Source organism: Prionailurus viverrinus, chromosome B3 (assembly GCF_022837055.1).
Source record: "Prionailurus viverrinus isolate Anna chromosome B3, UM_Priviv_1.0, whole genome shotgun sequence".
Classification (NCBI taxonomy): domain Eukaryota; kingdom Metazoa; phylum Chordata; class Mammalia; order Carnivora; family Felidae; genus Prionailurus; species Prionailurus viverrinus.
The window spans coordinates 89,167,053-89,186,593 of record NC_062566.1 but is presented as its reverse complement, the minus strand read 5'-3'; the positions used below and the strand labels follow the sequence as shown (position 1 = coordinate 89,186,593).

At 36.3% G+C, this 19,541-nt stretch overlaps 1 protein-coding gene across 5 annotated transcripts in view; it reads right to left on the bottom strand.

Moving 5' to 3' along the window:
* FANCM (FA complementation group M) overlaps positions 1-19,541 on the bottom strand; it is a 70,621-nt gene that overhangs the window by 32,116 nt on the left and 18,964 nt on the right. For 3 of the 5 annotated variants that reach the window (XM_047863794.1, XM_047863795.1, XM_047863793.1), the window contains exons 7-11: positions 19,093-19,218; positions 18,515-18,601; positions 14,640-14,824; positions 3,594-3,800; positions 1,922-2,135 (exon numbers count right to left, since the gene is read on the bottom strand). In XM_047863794.1, coding sequence (XP_047719750.1) covers positions 1,922-2,135; positions 3,594-3,800; positions 14,640-14,824; positions 18,515-18,601; positions 19,093-19,218 — 819 coding nt within the window. The remainder of the gene's footprint in view (positions 1-1,921; positions 2,136-3,593; positions 3,801-14,639; positions 14,825-18,514; positions 18,602-19,092; positions 19,219-19,541) is intronic. The other 2 variants (XM_047863799.1, XM_047863798.1) reach the window with 2 other exon arrangements.

Below are 19,541 nucleotides of genomic sequence, written 5' to 3'. Positions count from 1 at the left end.
ATCTCATGATCATGAGATCAAGCCCCATATTGGGCTCTGAGCTGGGTGTGGAGCTTAAGATTCTCTCCCTCTGCCCCTGTACAACCCTCAAAAAAAAAAAAAAAAAAATCCTACCATTTGCTACAACATGAATGAACCTATAGGAAATTATGGTAAGGGAAATAAGCCAGTCACCGAAGCACACATACCACATGATTAGACTATAGATATAATATTATCTAAAATAACACAATCAGAGAACAGAATGGTGTTGCCAGGGGCTGGGTGGAGGGAAAAATTGGGAGTTCTTGCTCAAAACATCTAAAGTTCCAGTTGTATAAGATGAATTCATTTTATAGATCTGCTATATAACATAGTGCCTATAGCTAATATGATCTTCTTCTTAAAATATTTTTTAAAAATAGCTGCAGAAATAACTCCTATCTTGATAGGTAATTTGACCAGATGATTCCCCAAGGTTCCTTCCAAATGTTAAAATATAACTATATGATTTGATGATTCTTTAAAAGCTCTAAAGATTAAGCAAAATTTAAAACAAAAAATTTTTAGTTTCTCTTCTTCATAGTGTTAACATTTCAAGATATTTTCTTGATATCACCAAAATCTCTGCAGTTCTTAAACTACCAACTCTCATTACTAAATATGCTCCCTGGCACCAAAGTATTTGTTTCTCACTGACTCAGTATCACCAGGAACTTGGTCTAACTTGGCCACTATCTCATATAAGAGTAAATTTAAAAATTTAAAAAAAAAAATCTCTTTTGCAGAAAGGGAAAGAAACCATTTCCCTTCCTTACTTTTATTTATTTATTTATTTATGTATGTATGTATGTATGTATGTATGTATGTATGTATTTATTTTTTACTTTCTTTTTTTAAATAGGTTCCTTGTATGTATGTATGTATGTATGTATGTATGTATTTATTTTTTACTTTCTTTTTTTAAATAGGTTCCTTGCCCAATATGTATGTATGTATGTATGTATTTATTTTTTACTTTCTTTTTTTAAATAGGTTCCTTGCCCAATGTGGAGCTTGAACTCACAACCCTAAGATGGAGAGTCAGGTGCTCTACCCACTAAGCCAGTCAGGAGCCCCCATTCCCCTTCCTTTTCTTAAAATAATTCCAGAGATCCCTAATGTTTGTAAATCTTTTAACTCTTTGGTATTTTATGTGAATCTCTGTAAAGTCTGAGCAAGCCTCTAGTTAGCATTTCAACCATAGAGGTTTTCCTAAGGATGTAGGAACTCTCTATGAAATGTAAACATCAAGGAAGATAGTGACTCTCTCTCCTAGTTACCAGGGGAGTTTACCCCTAGGCACCATTCCCTTCACTATCTATTTGCACAGATAAAAGAAGTCTTATTTCTTTGAATAAAGGCACTAAAGCTACCACAAATGGCTACCTTAATTACCAGGTGAATTGAAGATGAACTATGAAAGAATATATAGAAAAAGGTGCTATCCTCTTATGTGAGGATAAGTTACCAATAATCTTGAGAATATGTACATAAACAATTGTAACTACCTGAAGGGATGTATAGGGTAGAATTTCTGTTTTGTATTTCTTAGTGGATTGTCTACGAATGCACACTAAAATCTGATTCAATCTCTATTCAATAATAAAACTGTTTCCTTCCTTTTCTATATATATATATTTGTTTTCCTTTTCTATATTTTGTAAAGATGATTCTCTGAGTTGGTAGGCCATTTTTAATCTTCCCAACACTGAGTTTCTATCACTATTCTGTCACTGTCTCCTTCCCTTTGCCATGTGAATAATCTCTTATCCTCTTCAACACTCATAACATCCTAAAATATACAGTGAGTTTCTCAAAAAGGAAATATATCAACATATGGCCTGTTAACTAACAACAGGGGGGAAAAATGCATGGTTCAAATGCAAAGTTTTTTACTCACCATTCTTATAGGAAAAGATAGAGGACTTCCGCTGCAAGTTCCGAGAAGGCTTCTCTGGTTCATAGACACCACATGTGATGAACATTTTATGTAATTCTGGATTGATTCCGTCAGGCACCATTCGTGGACTTCCTTGGTAAAAATGAAGAACTTGCCTGTTACCTGAAATAGCTTTATAAATACTTCTTTTGTTGCACTGACTTTGATTATAAGTCTGCAAAGACAAATGTCAAATTACATTATTTCTATAATAATCATCTAGCCATGACAAGAAGTTTGGATTTATTATAAACGGTAAATTAAACTCTGATCCACTTAAATACTGAGAATATCTATCTTGAATTTGAGGCCGGTTCAATTAACTCTTGAAAATCAGTTCAGGGGCGCCTGGGTGGCTCAGTCGGTTGAGCGTCCGACTTCGGCTCAGGTCATGATTTCACAGTCTGTGAGTTCAAGCCCCGCGTCCGGCTCTGTGCTGACAGCTCAGAGCCTGGAGCCTGCTTTGGATTCTGTGTCTCCCTCTCTCTCTGCCTCTCCCCCACTAAAGCTCACGCGCGCTAGTCTCTCTCTCTCTGTCAAAAATAAATAAACGTTAAAAAAAATTTTCAAAAAAATCAGTTCAAAATCTAGTATTATAAAAGCCTACTTTCATAACTATATTGCAAAAAGGAAATCTATTATTTAGGATCTTGCCATTTTTGAATAAGGCGAATATTTATATGTAAGTGTAAATTGCTTTTTTTAAAAATACTATTCCCTTATTCCAGCTTGTTACTTCATCTTTCTACACCTCAACTTTCTTTACTGTACACTGTATATCATTTAAATGAGAAAATGTATCTGAAGCACTTAGAAGAGTGTCCAGGAGAGCAAGTGCTCATTAAACGTGGGCAAGTATGACTAGTTTACAGATAAGAAAACTAAAAACTGAACACAGAGGTTAAGTGGTTTGCCTGAGGTAACATAATTATAACCTAATCCATTTACTGATAGTACATAGATTTTATAAGCTGCCAGATATTTCATTTATTGAGATCATTTTATAGATCAAAAGAATGTTACATAACATGCTATAATCACATGAAAAGTATCTGGGGAGAAATTCATTTTTCAGGATGAATTTTAAAGGGTCTATTAAACATTTTAAATCACTTTTTTAAAACTACTATAATTAATGAAAAATCTAATATGAAACGACATATTGGGCCAAGGAAATAATCCCATTGAGTTACAAAAGTTACTCAAGATTATGGCAAGATACATTCATACTTTGCTATAATCTTGAGTGATGTAATTCAAGTCTCTTATCACTTTAAAAGAAAAAAACTAAACTAAAAATAAAAAACAAGACTTAGAAGCACAGGGAAATAGTAAAACAAAATAATTCAAAAATAGTGATTTTTTTTTTTTTTGGTGTCTCTAAGTTGGTACTGAAATACAAAAAATGTGTTTCTTCAATATGGATAAAAATTAGAGACTGAATCCAGTTAAGAATTCTCCCAATTACAAGAAAATAAATAGTCAGAATCTACTACAAAGTGGGGGGGGGGGGGAAATCAACCACAATTTCCTACAGATTGTTTCCACTTTGAATGTTAACAGATTGATATTTGTCTTAGGCTTTATTTCTCAAATTTCAAGTATCAAATCTCGTTTCTGAAAGTCTACTTACACGTTCTTCTCGTCCTTCAGCAAGGATAACAACAATTCTGCCTTGACGTTTGCGGCCAGTTCTACCCATTCGTTGTATAAGACGAATTGGGCTCTTCTGGGCATCAAAACATATTATAAGATCAACTTCTCCTATATCCAAACCTTCTTCACCAACACAAGTAGAAACCAATGTATTATAACCACCACTACGAAACTGTTTCACAACCTAAAATAAGAATGATTTAAAAATAACCAGATACAAACATAAGAGACTTGTAGGTCAAAACACTTTTTCCACTCACCCCAAAATGGTGAAATTGGATTATAAATCAGAATCCAGAAGACCATGGAATAAGAAGTGGCAAAATGGCAATATAAACCAAAACAGATTGTGGTAAAATGCAAAGAGCAGTCCTAATGCTTTGGTTACATAATGGTTGTGATGGCAAGTGTTTGCTAATCATTTACACATAAATAAGAAATCCCTGATATTATTTAGCATCACTAAAAGAGCCATAGGCAGGTAAATGGCCCAGAGCAATTACTGCTGCTTAATCATATCCTAGACTTAAATTTATTTTTTGCTGTATCTAAAGTAAAAACTTTTATTACTCCTAAAACTCCTATCTTACCTTTTATACTGCCATTCTAATGAAGGGTAGCAGAATACGCCACCCCAAAATATGACTGTGGGAGTCTAGGACATACTGCCCCAAAATATGTTGCTTTGACATATTGACAATATTGAACTGTAGACACTTGAAAAACAGCAAAAGCAGGGAAAGGCTTCCTCTCCCCTTATCTGTCCAAAAACAGATTCTCCAAAAGGAACTCAACTGTCATAAATCCCCTCCCCTGAGATTTTCATCAACCAGAAAAAACTGACTCATCACAAGGAGAGGCAACTAAAAGTTATTCCTGCACTTAGACAAACTTGATTACAAATTATCACACCTCCCATTTTTCTTCTAAGGGCCCATTCATCTTTCCTAAAAATCAATTAATTTCTACTTAGGAGCCTATGTCCCTCCTCTCCTTTCTCTTTTAAGATGGTATTTAAGGTGCAGCTGGGTGGCTCAGTCAGTTGAGCATCTGACTTCCACTCAGGTCATGATCTCCTGGTTCATGGGTTGGAGCCAGTGTTGGGCTCTGTGCTGACAGCTCAGAGCCCAAAGCCTGCTTTGGATTCTGTGTCTCCCTCTCTCTCTGCCACTCCCTCCCCACTTGCACTTGCACCCTCTCTCTTTCAAAAATAAATGAACATTTAAAAAAAAATTTTTTTTTAAGATGGTATTTAAGTCTGAATTCTAAGCCACCTTAGGGAGTTACTGATTTTTCCCTGAGTATCTCCCATGTATAACATAAGATATATATGTTAATAAACTTATTTGTTTTTCTCTTGTTAAGCTGTTTTTCTCTTGTTAAGCTGGGGGCTCAACTAACAGCCAAAAAGGAATAATTATTTTTCCTCTTCTATACCAAGATTTCTATCACTTTAATAAAACTGCAGTAGCCTAAGAATTAATAAAAAGTCAACGAAACATTTTGAAAAACTTCCTTAAGCCTTAAAAACTTATTCTGAACTGCTCTGAGCCTCAGTTTCTCCACATAACACCAAAGTTGCAGTTTTGTATGTGGCAGACAGAGGTAGTAATAAGATAATATTCAACAGATAGATAAAGAATAGAAACAAAAGTAGAATGATAGTATTCCAGAGAAATCAGTCATGCACTTGAGTAAAGCCTCTATAAATGCCTATTAAAATATCAGAATACCCAACACAGGGCTCCATTCCACAATCCTGTGATCATGACCTGAGCCGAAATCAAGACTCAGGACTTCAACCAACTGAGCACCTATCCTTAAACTAGCTCTATTCTTGACAACAACAACCTCAAAAGCAGGATTATAAATTTAAACTTATCATGTTAAATCCTCTTGTAAACTTTTCCAGTAGCTTAGTAAGAGAGTTTTCTTTGAATATGAGAAACCTCAGAGTACAGGGATAACCAGTGATCATGATTAAAAGTTAAGATTAATCATTTCTCTTTGGAATCTGGAATCACATTAAGCCAAGGAAAGACTGACCTAATATTACCTGTATATAACTTAAAACACATGTCCTCTTTGCTCCCCCCCCACCAAAAAATGGGTCACAGTCTTAGAAATGTAAAAGAAAAATAATTCTTTAATATAAATAGTTAACAGATGAATAAAGGATAGTTGACATACTTTTTAGGTAACATGTATAAATGAAACTATTATTTATTTGCCTAACACTGACTAATTTGCCGGGACTTTGAAAAATAAATATGAACCAGAGGTTCATAGAATCAATCATAGAAAGGGATACATGATTAATTAAACAAATTCTACCAGGATTTGTAATCCACTGATCCTATCATTTTTTCATTGCTTACACTTTACCCTCACTCCACTCTCATATCATAGTCCTCTGACTAAACTCCACCACTGAATATATCCCACTTTCCAACCAAATCTAAGCCTGTACCCACATAGGTGAATGGAAGAAAATACCAACCATTCTTATTGGTTTCACTTTAAACTCATAATCCCTCACTTGAGAGGGCCTTTAGTGCTATCTGAAAATCATTTCATATTCCCTAATCCATTCACTTTCCCCATTGTTCTAGAAAACTATATCCTCTTCTCTCCTCTTTGATCAAACTTCCATCCAACATTTCCTCCCATCCTCATTCTTGGCTGATGACAGGACAAAAATTGAGCAATCAAAAAAGACCTCCCACAGGATATCACTGTCACATCTACTTACTCACCTGTATCTGTGCCTAAATAGTCCACCTTCCCTCCTGCTGTTTTGGATAAACTGCGTTTTTAACTGAGATCAGCTCCTATAGTTTTGTATACTAGATCCCATCGGTTTCCTCATCTACTCAAAGATCATACTAGCAATACTCTTGTCTCTGCTCTATTAACAATTTTTCTTTCTCGGTTGATCATTCCTATCAGTATACAAGCATATTGTTAGATCTCCTAATTTCAAAGAAACAATACTTCCATCTCTGCTCTCCTTTACAGCAAAAATTCTTGAAAGACTTGTATACTTGCTATCTCTAGGTCTCCTCTTCCTGTTCTCTCTTGAAAATACCTCAATCAGTCTTGTCCCCACAATTCCAATGAAACTGTCCTTTTCAAGGTCACCTGCCTTCTGATCTCTTAATCCAAAGGTCAATTCCCATTTTTCATCTCATGACCTACTAGCAGTAGGTCTGCGACTAGAAGCACTTAAACAGTTCCTCCTGCTCGTTTGGCCCACAGGTATCACACTCTCCTGGTTTTTCTACTATTACTAGTTACTTACTCTTATTCCCAAGGAAATCATAATCACTGCTTATACTAATAACAATGAAACCCTTGGCTCGGTCTTTGGACATCTTGTCTATCTCTATTCCATCACTTGGTAATTTCATCCAGTCTCACGTATATGATGATGATGATTCCCAAATATATATTTCCACAAACCTGTGAACTCATGAACTTAAGATTCATATATTCAACTGTTTATTCAACATCTCTATTTGACATTTAAAACAATGCAACTCAAAGTGTAGTTCGTGAACTGTTTATTACTGTTGAGGTTCAGGTGTTTAGATATTTGACAGAGTAATACTATGTTTGTTGGCTTTAATAATAAAAAATCTGGCCATGAATATTGTTTTCATTAATTTTATTTTTTTAGTAATTCATTTTTATTCAACAGTATCTGTGACATACTAAGAGGAAATAAACTAGTCCTCCATCAACTTTGATATTCCAAAAACCACTAATCTCATAGGTATGCCAAAGTTAACTCATCCAGAACCAAGTTACTGATATTTCTCTCCAAAACTTGCTCTTCCTACAGTCTTATCCATCTTCGTTAATAGCAGCTCTTTTCAGTTGCTCAAGCCAAATTCCTGGAATCATCATTGGAGTCACCCTTCACCCTCCTCAATCTCACACCCCACTTTAATTTGTCAATAAATCCCATCAGCTTGACCTTAAAATATATCCAGAATCCAACCAGTCCTCACAACCTTCCATGCTACCACTATAGTCTAAGCTACCATCATCTTTAGCTTGGTATTATAATAAGTCTTCCAATTGGGTTTCCTGTTTCTACCCTTAGTACCCTATACTTTATTCTGAAGATAGCAACCAGTGTGATTCTTTTAAAATATAAACCAGGCTGTAACCCTCGCCTATTTCAAACTCTCTAAAAGGGCTTCTTCTTTTCCCATCTCCCTCACAGTAAAAGCCAAAGTTACTGAAATGGATACACTCCACTTACACCACTGCACAGAGCATCTAAATTGACAATAAATAAGCAAACAGTGGCTTTGAATGACACACTGGACCAGATGGACTTAACAAATATATTCAGAACATTCCACCCTGTATCAGAATACCCATTCTTTTCAAGTGCACATGGATATTCTCCTGAATAGATCACATATTAGATCACAAAACAGGCCCCAAGAAATTCACAAAGATTGAGAGCATACCATGTATCTTATCTGACCACAATGCTATGAAACTAAAAGTCAACCACATGAAAAATTTAGAAAGACCACAAATACATAGAGGTTAAAGAACATCCTACTAAAAACATGAATGGGTCAACCAAGAAATCAAAGAAATAAAAACAAAATACAGTAAAACAAATGAAAATTAAACAGTCGAAAATCTTTAGGATGCAGCAAAAGTGGCCATAAGAGGGAAGTATACAGCAATACAGGCCAACTTCAGGAAGCAAGAAAAATCTCAAACAACCTAACCTTACACCTAAAGTGACAAGAAAAAAAAAAAAAAAAAAAAAAGGAAGCCTAAAGTCAGGAGAAGGAAGGAAACAATAAATACTAGAGCAGAAATAAATGATACGGAAACTAAAAAAAGAAACAAAAACAAAACAATAGAATGGGTCAATGAAACCAGGAGCTGGTTCTTTGGAAAAAAAAAAAAAAAAATCAATAAAGTTGATAAAACTCTAGCCAGATTTATCAAAAAGAAGAGGGCCCAAATTTTAAAAAATCACAAATCATAGAGGAGAAATAAGAACACCACAAAAGTACAATTATAAGACAACCTGGAAGAAATGGATAAATTCCTAGGAACATATTAACCACCAAATGGAAACAGGAAGAAATAGAAAACTCGAACAGACTGATATCCAGCAAAGAAACTGAATCAGTATTCAAAAATCTCCCAAGACACAAAACTCCAGGGCCAGATGGCTTCACAGGCAAATTCTACCAAACATTTAAAGAAGAGTTAATACCGGGCGCCTGGTTAATCTTCCAACTTCGGCTCAGGTCATGATCTCATAGTTCACGAGTTCAAGTCCCGCATCAGGCTCTCTGCTGACAGCTAAGAGCCAGGAGCCTGCTTCAGATTCTGTGTCTCCCTCTCTTTCTGCCTCTCCCTCCCTCCCTCTCTCTCTCTCAAAAATAAATAAAACATTAAAAAAAAATTTTTTAAAAAGGAGAGTTAAAACCTATTCTTCTCAAACTATTCCCAAATAAAAAAAAAAAAAACAGAAAAGGAAGGAAAACTTCCTAATTCATGCTATGAGGCCAGCATTATCCTGACACCAAAAGCAGAAAAAGACACCACTAAAAAAGAGAACTACAGGCCAATATCCCTGATGAACATGAATGCAAAAATTCTCAACAAAATACCAGCAAACCAAATAAAAAAATACATTAAAAGAATCCAAGTGGGATTTATTCCTGGGCTCCAAGGGTGGTTCAACATTTGCAAATCAATCGATGTAATACACCACAGTAATAAAAGAAAGGATAAGAGCCATATGATCTTTTCAATAGATGCAGAGAAGACATTTGAAAAAGTACAACATCCATTCATGATAAAAACCCTCAACAAGGTAAGTTTACAGGGAATATACCACAACATAATAAAGGCCATAGATGCAAAACCCACAGCTAGTATCATCCTCAATGGGGAAAAAGTAAGAGCTTTTCTCTATGTTCAGAAACAAGAGAAGGCTATCTATTCTCACCTGTGTTATTTAACATAGTACTGGAAGTCTAGCTATACCAATCAGACAACACAAAGAAATAAAAGGCATGCAAATCAGCAAGGAAGAAGTCAAACATTCACTATTTGCAAATAACATGATACTGTATGTAGAAAACCCAAAGACTCCACCAAAAACTTCTACAACTGATAAATTCAGTAAAGTTGCAGCATACAAAAATCAATGTACAGGGGCCCCTGGGTGGCTCAGTAGGTTGAGCGTCCAACTTTGGCTCAGGTCATGATCTCGCGGTCCATGGGTTCGAGCCCCGCATCGGGCTCTGTGCTGACAGCTCAGAGCCTGGAGCCTGTTTCAGATTCTGTGTCTCCCTCTTTCTCTGACCCTCCCCTGTTCATGCTCTCTGTCTCAAAATAAATAAATGTTAAAAAAAAAAAATTTTTTTTAATAAAAAAAAATCAATGTACAGAAATCTGTTGCATTTCTATACACCAATAATGAAGTAGCCCAAAGAGAAATTATGGAATCGATCCCATTTACAACTGCAGCAAAAACCATAAGATACATAGGGATAAACCAAAACAAAGAGGTAAAAGACCTATACTCTGAAAATTATAAAACACTGATGAAAGAAACTGATGATACAAAGAAATGGAAAAACATTCCATGCTCATGGATTGGAAGAACAAATATTGTTAAACTGTCTATACTACCCAAAGCAATTTACACATTTAATCAATCTCTTTCAAAATACCACCAGCATTTTTCACAGAGCTAGAACAAACGATCCCAATATTTGTATGGAACTCCAAAAGACCCCAAATAGCCAAAGCAACCTTAAAAAAGAAACGTAAAGCTGGAGGCATCACAATTCTGGACTTCAAGTTATATTACAAAGCTACAGTGATCAAAATAATATGGTAGTGGCACAAAAATAGACACATAGATCAACAGAACAGAATAGAAAATCTGAAAATGGATCTACAACTGTATGGTCAATTAATCTTCCACAAAGCAAGAAAGAATATCCAATGGGAAAAGACAGTCTCTTCAAATTAATGGTGCTGGGAAAACTTGACAGCAACGTACAGAAGAATGAAACTGGACCACTTTTTTTACACCATACAAAAAAATAAATTCAAAATGGATTGAAGACCTAAATGTGAGACTTGAAACCATCAAAATTCTAGAGTAGAATAAAGGTAGTAACCTCTTGACATCAGCTGTAGCAACTTAGCCTGAGGGAAGGGAAACAAAAGCAAAGATAAACTACTGGGACTACATCAAAATAAAAAACTTGTGCACAATGAGGGAAACAATCAATAAAACTAAAAGGCAACCTATGGAATGGAAGAAGACATTTGCAAATGACATAGCCGACAAAAGGTTAGTATCCAAAATATCTAAAGAATTTATAAAACTCAACACCCGGGGTGGCCTGGGTGGCTCAGTCGGTTAAGCATCCAACTTCAGCTCAGGTCATGATCTCACGGTTCGTGGGTTCGAGCCCCACATGGGACTCTGTGCTGACAGCTCAGAGCCTGGAGCCTGCTTTGGATTCTGTGTCTCCCTCTCTCTCTGCCCCTCACCTTCTCACACTCTGTCTCTCTCTCTGTTTCACTCTCTCTCAAAAATTAATAAACATTAAAAAATATTTAAAAAAAAACTCAACACCCAAAAAAGAAAGAATCCAATTTAAAAATGGACATAAATTGACATTCTTCCAAAGAAGACATCCAGATGGCTAACAGATACATGAAAAGATGCTCAACATCACTATCAAGGAAATACAAATCAAAACTATAAGAGATCACCTCACACTAGTCAGAATGGCTGAACTGAACAACACAAGAGACAGCAGGTGTTGACAAGGATGTGGAGACAGGGGAACCCTCTTACGCTGGTGGTGGGAATGCAAACTGGTGCAGCCACTCTGGAAAACTGTATGGAGGTTCCTCAAAAAGTTAAAAATAGAACTACCATATGATCGAGCAATTGCACCGCTAGGTATTTACCCAAAGAAGACAAATATACTAATTCCAAGGGATACATGATCCCTATGTTTATTGCAGCATTATTTAAAGTAGTCAAATTATGGAAACAGCCCAAGTATCTATCGACTAATGAATGGATAAGAAGATATAGTGTGTGTGTGTGTGTGTATATAGTATATATATAGTGGAATATTACTCAGCCATAAAAGAGAATGAAATCTTGCCATTTGCAGTGACATGGATGGAGCTAGACAGTATTATGCTAAGTGAAATAAGTCAGTCAAAGAAAGACAAATCACATATGATTTCACTCATATGGAATTTAAGAAACAAAACAAATGAGCAAAGGAAAAGAAAGAAGAGAGAGGGAGACAAACCTGGAAACAGAACAAACTGACGGTTATCAGAGGGGAGGTAGGTAGGAAAATGGCTAAAATAAGTGATGGGGATTAAGGAGTACACTTGTGTGATGAGCTCCATTTGTTGTATGGAAGTGTGGCTCACTGTATCATACATCTGAAACTAATATTATACTGTATGTTAATTAACTGAAATTCAAATAAAAACTTAAAACAAAATTGGGGTGCCTGGGTGGCTCAGTTGGTTAAGCATCCGACTTCAGCTCAGGTCATGATCTCACGGTTCACGAGTTTGGGCACCACATCAGGCTCTGTGCTGACAGCTTGGAACCTGGAGCCTGCTTCGGGTTCTATGTCTCCCTCTCTCTGTGCCCCACCCCCTCTCACTCTTTGTCTCTCTCTCTCTCTCTCAAAAATAAATAAAAACATTAAAAAAAAATTTTTTTTAACTTAAAAAAAATGGAAATGACCTAAAAAGTCCTAAAGGATCTGGTCTCCTACTTCCTCTCTCACTTCATCTCCTGTTTTTAAAGAAATGAAAAAACTTACTTACAACTATTTGCACAAAAGCTTATTTTAGAATAAAACTGCAGGAGGGGCGCCTGGGTGGCGCAGTCGGTTAAGCGTCCGACTTCAGCCAGGTCACGATCTCGCGGTCCGTGAGTTCGAGCCCCGCGTCGGGCTCTGCGCTGATGGCTCAGAGCCTGGAGCCTTTTTCCGATTCTGTGTCTCCCTCTCTCTCTGCCCCTCCCCCATTCATGCTCTGTCTCTCTCTGTCCCAAAAATAAATAAATGTTGAAAAAAAAAAAAAAACTGCAGGAAAGCAATTATTGCAGGAATAAGAAAAAGGGTTGCTACTCTAGCCTATATAAAAATATTACTGACATAAGTGAGGAAAGGACAAAGCTAATATAAAATCAATAAGGTTTCTTATGGTAACTGACAAACTCAGGAAATAATGATTTTAGGTAATAATAAAACTGGCCAGAGATTAGGTTGGGTACTATTAGTATTTCAAAATGCTTAACTCCTTAGACAAAAATCTACTTCATTTTTCATTCATATATAAATGTAAGAGTAGTAATAATAACCTGCTAGATATCTGAACCTTTTAAAATACATATAATCAGACTTGAGAAAGGTAAAGTTATTCTGTTTCAGACTCAGGGAAACCTCTTAGACTGTCCCCACAGATCCAGTCAGCTTAAACAAACTCTGCTGAGTGCAGTAAGGACTGGTATAAAAGGTATTTAAAGAATAGTATTCCTCTTGTAACTAATGTTTACAAAGTGAAGAAAAGATGTCAAAATTAATTAGACATTAAAGACACACCTAATTGTTAATGACTACTCAAATGAAGACCTATAGTTAATCTACAGAAACCTGTATACAATTTATAAAAATCAATAGTCTAAAACATCCCAAAAACACATACATAGCACTTAGAAAACTTATGACCTCTTATTCAGAGCATAAATGGTTTCATCTGACTGTATTTTTAAATTAAGATTTTTAAATAATAGGGTACCTGACTGGCTCAGTCTGTTGAGCATGTGACATTTGATCTGGGGGTTGTGAGTTTGAGCCCCATATTGGGTGTAGAAATCACTTAAGAAATTAATAAAAATTGGAGCTCCCAGGTGGCTCAGTCAGTTAAGCGGCCGACTTCAGCTCAGGTCATAATCTCACAGTCTATGAGTTCAATTCCCGTGTCAGGCTGTGTGCTGACAGCTCAGAGTCTGAAGCCTGCTTCCGATTCTGTGTCTTCCTCTCTCTCTGCCCCTTCTCTGCTTGCTCGCTCTCTCTCTCTCTCTCTCTCTCTCTCTCTCAAAAATAATAAACATTAAAAAAAATTTATTAATAAAAAAAAAATTAAAATTAAAATTTAAAAAAAAATGCATCTTTGGGGTGCCTGGCTGGCTCAGTCAGTGCAACGTGTGACTCCTGATCTCAGGATTGTGAGTTTAAGCCCCACACTTGGGTGTAGGAACTTCTTAAAAATAAAATCTAAGGGAAAAAAAAAGATTTTTAAATAACAGAAAAAGAAATAAGCTCATTATTTGTTCAGAATATATAACTAAAGTGACTTAAAATAAATAGTAAACATTTACTGAAGGCTCTACAGTATGATTTCATTTAATGCTTGCGACAACTCTATCAACTATGTTTACAGGTAAGGAAAACTGCGGCACAAGAAGTAGAGGAACTAAGTGGTAGGGCCAGGATTCCAACCTCGGTAATACGATTTCAGAGCCTTTCTGCTTAACCACTACACATTACCTTACTTGAATAAAGTCTCAAAATCACAAAAAACACTTTTCTGATCTTTCAAAATATGCCTCTGTTTATTTACATGTTTACTATAAAATTATCTTTAAGAAGTAGCTGATTGAGGGGTGCCTGGGTGGCTCAGTCGGTTGAGTGTCCAACTCTTGATTTCGGCTCAGGTCATGATCTCACAGTTCATGGGATCGAGCTCTGTGCTGGCTTCTGCACTGACAGCGTGGAGCCTGCTTGGGATTCTCTCTCCCCCTCTCTCTCTTTCTCTCTGCCTCTCCCCAATTCACGTGCACTCCCTCTCTCTCTCTTAAATAAACTTAAAAACAAAGTAGCTGACCAACAAATTAAAACAAAAGAGGCATAAATACAAGCTAATCAATATCATTTTAATATTCATCACCTCCAAAAGTAATTACCTCCAGTTGTTCCTTCTGGGTAAACCCTTTCATGCTTTTCCCTGAGGCGTGGCCAACGAAAGTCATCACTCTAATAACTGGCTGATGCTTTAAAAGCATTTCCGCAATTTCTTGCACACTATCTCGAAATGAAGAGAAGATCATAACTCTGGTCTCACCACATTTCTTTTCAGAGGCATTTTGAGCTACATAACAAAAAAACACTCTCATTACAATTTTTTTTTAAAGCAATATACAAAAAGTGTTTCAAAATACAACCCTGAAACTATATACTAATGAATGATAATTCTTTCAAAAAAGTAATTTAAAATGTCTTAAACCTTTGCTGGTTTCTTCCTACCTTCTCTAGTAATTTTAATGTTCTTGGGTCCCTACCTCTCATTGGCTATCATAATAATCCTAAACAAATCATTGGCTGTCATAATAATCCTAAACAAATCAAATAAAAATCCTAAACAAATCAAATAAACATTACCTGAATCCCTTTTAACCAGTACTTCAATTCATGCATGATGCCTGTTATTCACCTTTACTTTCTAAGTCAGAATCACAGAATTGTAGAGCTCCCACTGATTTCATAAATATTTCCTTTTCTTTTTGTTCACTAAAGGCACTTTCTTAATCCAGGCCATAGCATTCTGTCCCTGAATCTAAGATACTTGTAAATTCTCCAAGGTTAGGGGCACCTGGGGGCTCAGTCTGTTAGATGTCTGACTTGGGCTCAGGTCAGGATCTCACAGTCTGTGAGTTCAAGCCCTACATCGGGCTCTCTGCTGCCAGTGCAGAGCCCAATTTGGATCCTCTGTCCCTCCTTCTCTCTCTGCCTTTCCCCTGTTTGTGGTCTCTCCCTAAAAAAAATAAATGTTAAAAAAAAATTTTTTTTTTAATTCTCCAAGTCTAACTATAGAATATACCCTATAGTCAATCCACAAAGCTGATCCCAGTATCTCTGTGCTTGGGAGGTAGTAGAATACACAGAATAATTACATGATCTTTGAGGGTGGGCCACTTAATTTTCTGGGTTATGTGAAACCGTGACAGTTAATCTTTTTAAACTTTAATTTCTTCATATCTAAAATGAATTGAATATAAAGTATATAGACTTGCACAAAGCAACTGGTTAATAATTGAATGTTGTATGAGGTTTTTTTGTTATTTACTTTTAAGCTTGCTTAGGACTTTGACAATCCTTTTCTTTCTTAGGATTTATGTTACTCTTTATGTGTGTGCCATACACTAAGCATTTTATATATTAACTCATTTAGTCTTCACAAAAACTCTAAGAATTAAATGATTTAATATATATAAAGTTAATTCACAATACCTAAGGAAAAAGCAACAGCTGTTGCAAAGAAATTATTCTAGATAAACCTTCTTTGAATTACCATAGCATCAAGCCTCTACATCTGACCAACTTCTGACCAACTGCTACTTTCAATGCAAACCCTATCAGCTTCAACAGGCTATGCAGCCAAAGTTCTACCTTCATTCCACTGAAGACCCTCTACAAAAGACATCAATAACTTACTTATTGCCAAATTCAATGGCCACTTTTTTTTTAAATTTATTACCTTTATTTATCTTAAGAGAGAGACAGAGTGTGAGCGGGGGAGGGGCAGAGAGAGAGGGAGACACAGAATGCAAAGCAAGCACCAGGCTCAGAGCTATCAGCACAGAGCCTGACGCAGAGCTTGAACCCACAAGCCATGAGATCATGACCTGAACCAAAGTCAGATGTTTAACTGACTGAGCCACCCAGGCGCCCCCAATGGTCACTTTTTAGTTCATTTTACCAACCTCTCAGCAGCATCTAACACAGTCCACTACTTCTCACTGAAATAGTCTCTTCCCTCAGCTTCTCTGCCATTCACTTGTTCAGTTTCTTTCTTAACCTCCTTTGTGGTGGTTTTTTGCTCTGATTTTTTTTTTAGGATTTTATCTTTAAGTAATCTCTACACCCAACATGGGGCTCAAACTCACTACCCTGAGATCAAGAGTCACATGATCCACCAACTGAGCCAGCCAGACATCCCCCCCGCCAACTTTAAAAGGACTACATTCTAGGCCTTCTCTTGTCTCTAAACTGTATTCCCGGTAATGTGATCATAACCATTTCTGAAACTTTAAATATTACCTTTATGCTGAAGACTCCAAAATTTATTCATATATATGTAGAGAATATACATATTCTATAAAAATAGCCCAGATCATTGTTCTGAGATCCTGTTTCACTTAGTCAGTACTTACATATCTCTACCTACATATCTCAAAAGCATCTAAAAGTGCATGTTCTTTCTTCTGTATGCTATTCCTAATTTTTTTTGTTCATACAATTACACACACACACACACACACACACAGGATTCCTTTTATTTTTCTTATATCCTATGTCCAATCTACCAGCAAATACTGTTGGCTCCAAATTCAAAGTATATGTAGAATCTATAACCACTCAGCACCTCCACTACTACCATCTTGGCACCAGCCACCATCATCTGGCATCTTCTTAAACATGACGATAGTCTCCTAAGATGCTAATGTTTACACTCTGCAAAAGCTACCACAGTTATCTTTTAAAAATGGAAGTCAGGGGTGCCTGGGTGGCTCAGCTGGTTAAGCATCTGACTTCAGCTCAGGTCATGATCTTGCAGTTCGTGAGTTCGAGCCCCGTGTCAGGCTCTGTGCTGACAGCTCAGAGCCTGGAGCCTGCTTTAGATTCTGTGTCTCCCTCTCTCTGCCATCCCGCACTCATGCTCTGTCTCTCACTCTAATACATAAATATTAAAAAAAAAAAAAAAAAAAAAAAATTAGAGGCACCTGGGTGGCTCAGTCAAATAAGTATCAGACTTCGGCTCAGGTCATGATCTTGTGTTCGTGAGTTCAAGCCCGACATCAGGTTCCCTGCTGTCAGCATGGAGCCTGCTATGAAACCTCTGTCCCTCTCTCTCTGCCCCTCTCACACTTGTGTGCTTTCTCTCAAAATAAACATTAAAAAAGAATGTCTTTAAAAATTAAATACATAAATACATAAATAAAATGTAAGTCAGAACACATCACTCTCCTGCTCTAAAGGTCCCTCTAACAGTTTCACAAAGCACAAACATTTGTAAAATAAAAACCAAAGCCTTGACTTGGCCTATAAGCTACCTCTCCAATCTTTGCCTATACCACTCTTTTTTTTCTTTAATGTTTATTTTTGAGAGAGAGAGACAGAACATGAACAGGGGAGGGGCAGAGAGAGAGGGGGCACAGAGGATCCAAAGCAAGCTCTGCGCTGACAGCAAAATGCAGGGCTTGAACTCACCAACCGTGAGATCATGACCTGAGCTGAAGTCAGATGCTCAATCAACTGAGCCACCCAGGCACCAGGCCTATACCACTCTTACACTACTCCAGCACATTGGTTTGTTTACTGATCCTCAATCATACCAAATACCCTATTGATTCAGGGACTTTGAATCTACTATTCTCTCTGCCTGATATGATCATCCCCCAGAAAAACACAAGGCTTACTACCTCACTTCCATCAGGTAATGACTCAAACATCACCCTAGAGATAAGCTTTCTCTAACACTCTATATAAAACAGCACTCCTCCATGACTATTTCCTTACCTGCCTTACTTCTCCCCACTATTATATATTGTTTTACTGTCTGCTTGCCTTCTATTGCCCCAGATTGACTTTTCTTTTTCATATAATACCTTATTCTTAGCATTCCCACCATGTCCCTTGTCCCACCCTCCCAAAATTTCTCAAAATCTTCTCTTTTACATTTATTTTCCAGGGTAATTAAAAGCCCATCTTCCCCATAAAGTCAGAGTTTTAGCTCTTTCAGTAACTTTGTCTTGCTTTGAAGCTACTAAACATGACTTACTATTCCATGACTTGAAATGTTCAACTACAACTTCTTCTAATTTCTTTAACTTTGGATGACTATAGACAAAATTTTTATCTTTATCTCCTGCAAAACAAAAACCAAAAAATCATTCTATATTTTCTATATTCAATTAATGTATTTTAATTATCCTTTCAAAATAGATTTGTTAAATCTTACTTTTTTTCTGTTCATTTAAATACTAAGTAGCATCTGGGTAGCACATAAGCCCTACTATAAAATAAACTTTGAATTTTTATTATAATTTCATTCTGAAAGAGAATCCAGATGAAATCAGAAGCAAAGTAGATGGGAAAAAATAGGTTTTGAATTAAGCTTTAAATCAGTTTTTGGTAGTTCAAAGAATTTTCACTAACAGTAACAACTACTAGCATCTATTTAAAGTTTATAACCTTGAATATATACTTATCCTAACTTAAAGAATAAAATCTTTAAGCATTTAACAGATCCGTTGCCACAGAAATAAAAGTGATTATAGATAATTTGGATCAATGAAGCCTAATTTCAAAATTAATCCGATAAAGAAATAATATAAAGTTTTAAAAGAAAAACCAGACCTTTTTGGATAGTAGAAGAGCCACTTGCTGAAGTACCACGTGTATGTGCAAACATGCACTCTAGATGATTATAGAGTTTCATGAAGTCTTCATTTCGGCTAAGTTCATTTTTTGCCCGAGTCATTCCTTCAGAAATTAAGTAAAGATTTTCCAAATTAACAAATAAGTTAATCAAATTTATTATTCATTAAAAAGAAATTAGGGGCGCCTGGGTGGCTCAGTCAGTTGAGCATCAAACTCTTAATTTCGGCTCATGTCATGATCTCACGGTTCGTGAGTTCAAGCCCCACAGCGGGCTCGACACTGAAGGTGCAGAGCCTGCTTAGGATTCTCTCTCCCTCTCTCTGCCTCTCCCCAACCCCTCTCTCTGAAAATAAATAAATACAGCTTTAAAAAATAATAAAATAAAAAATAAAAGAAATTAAACTTTAGCCATGAATACAAATTTT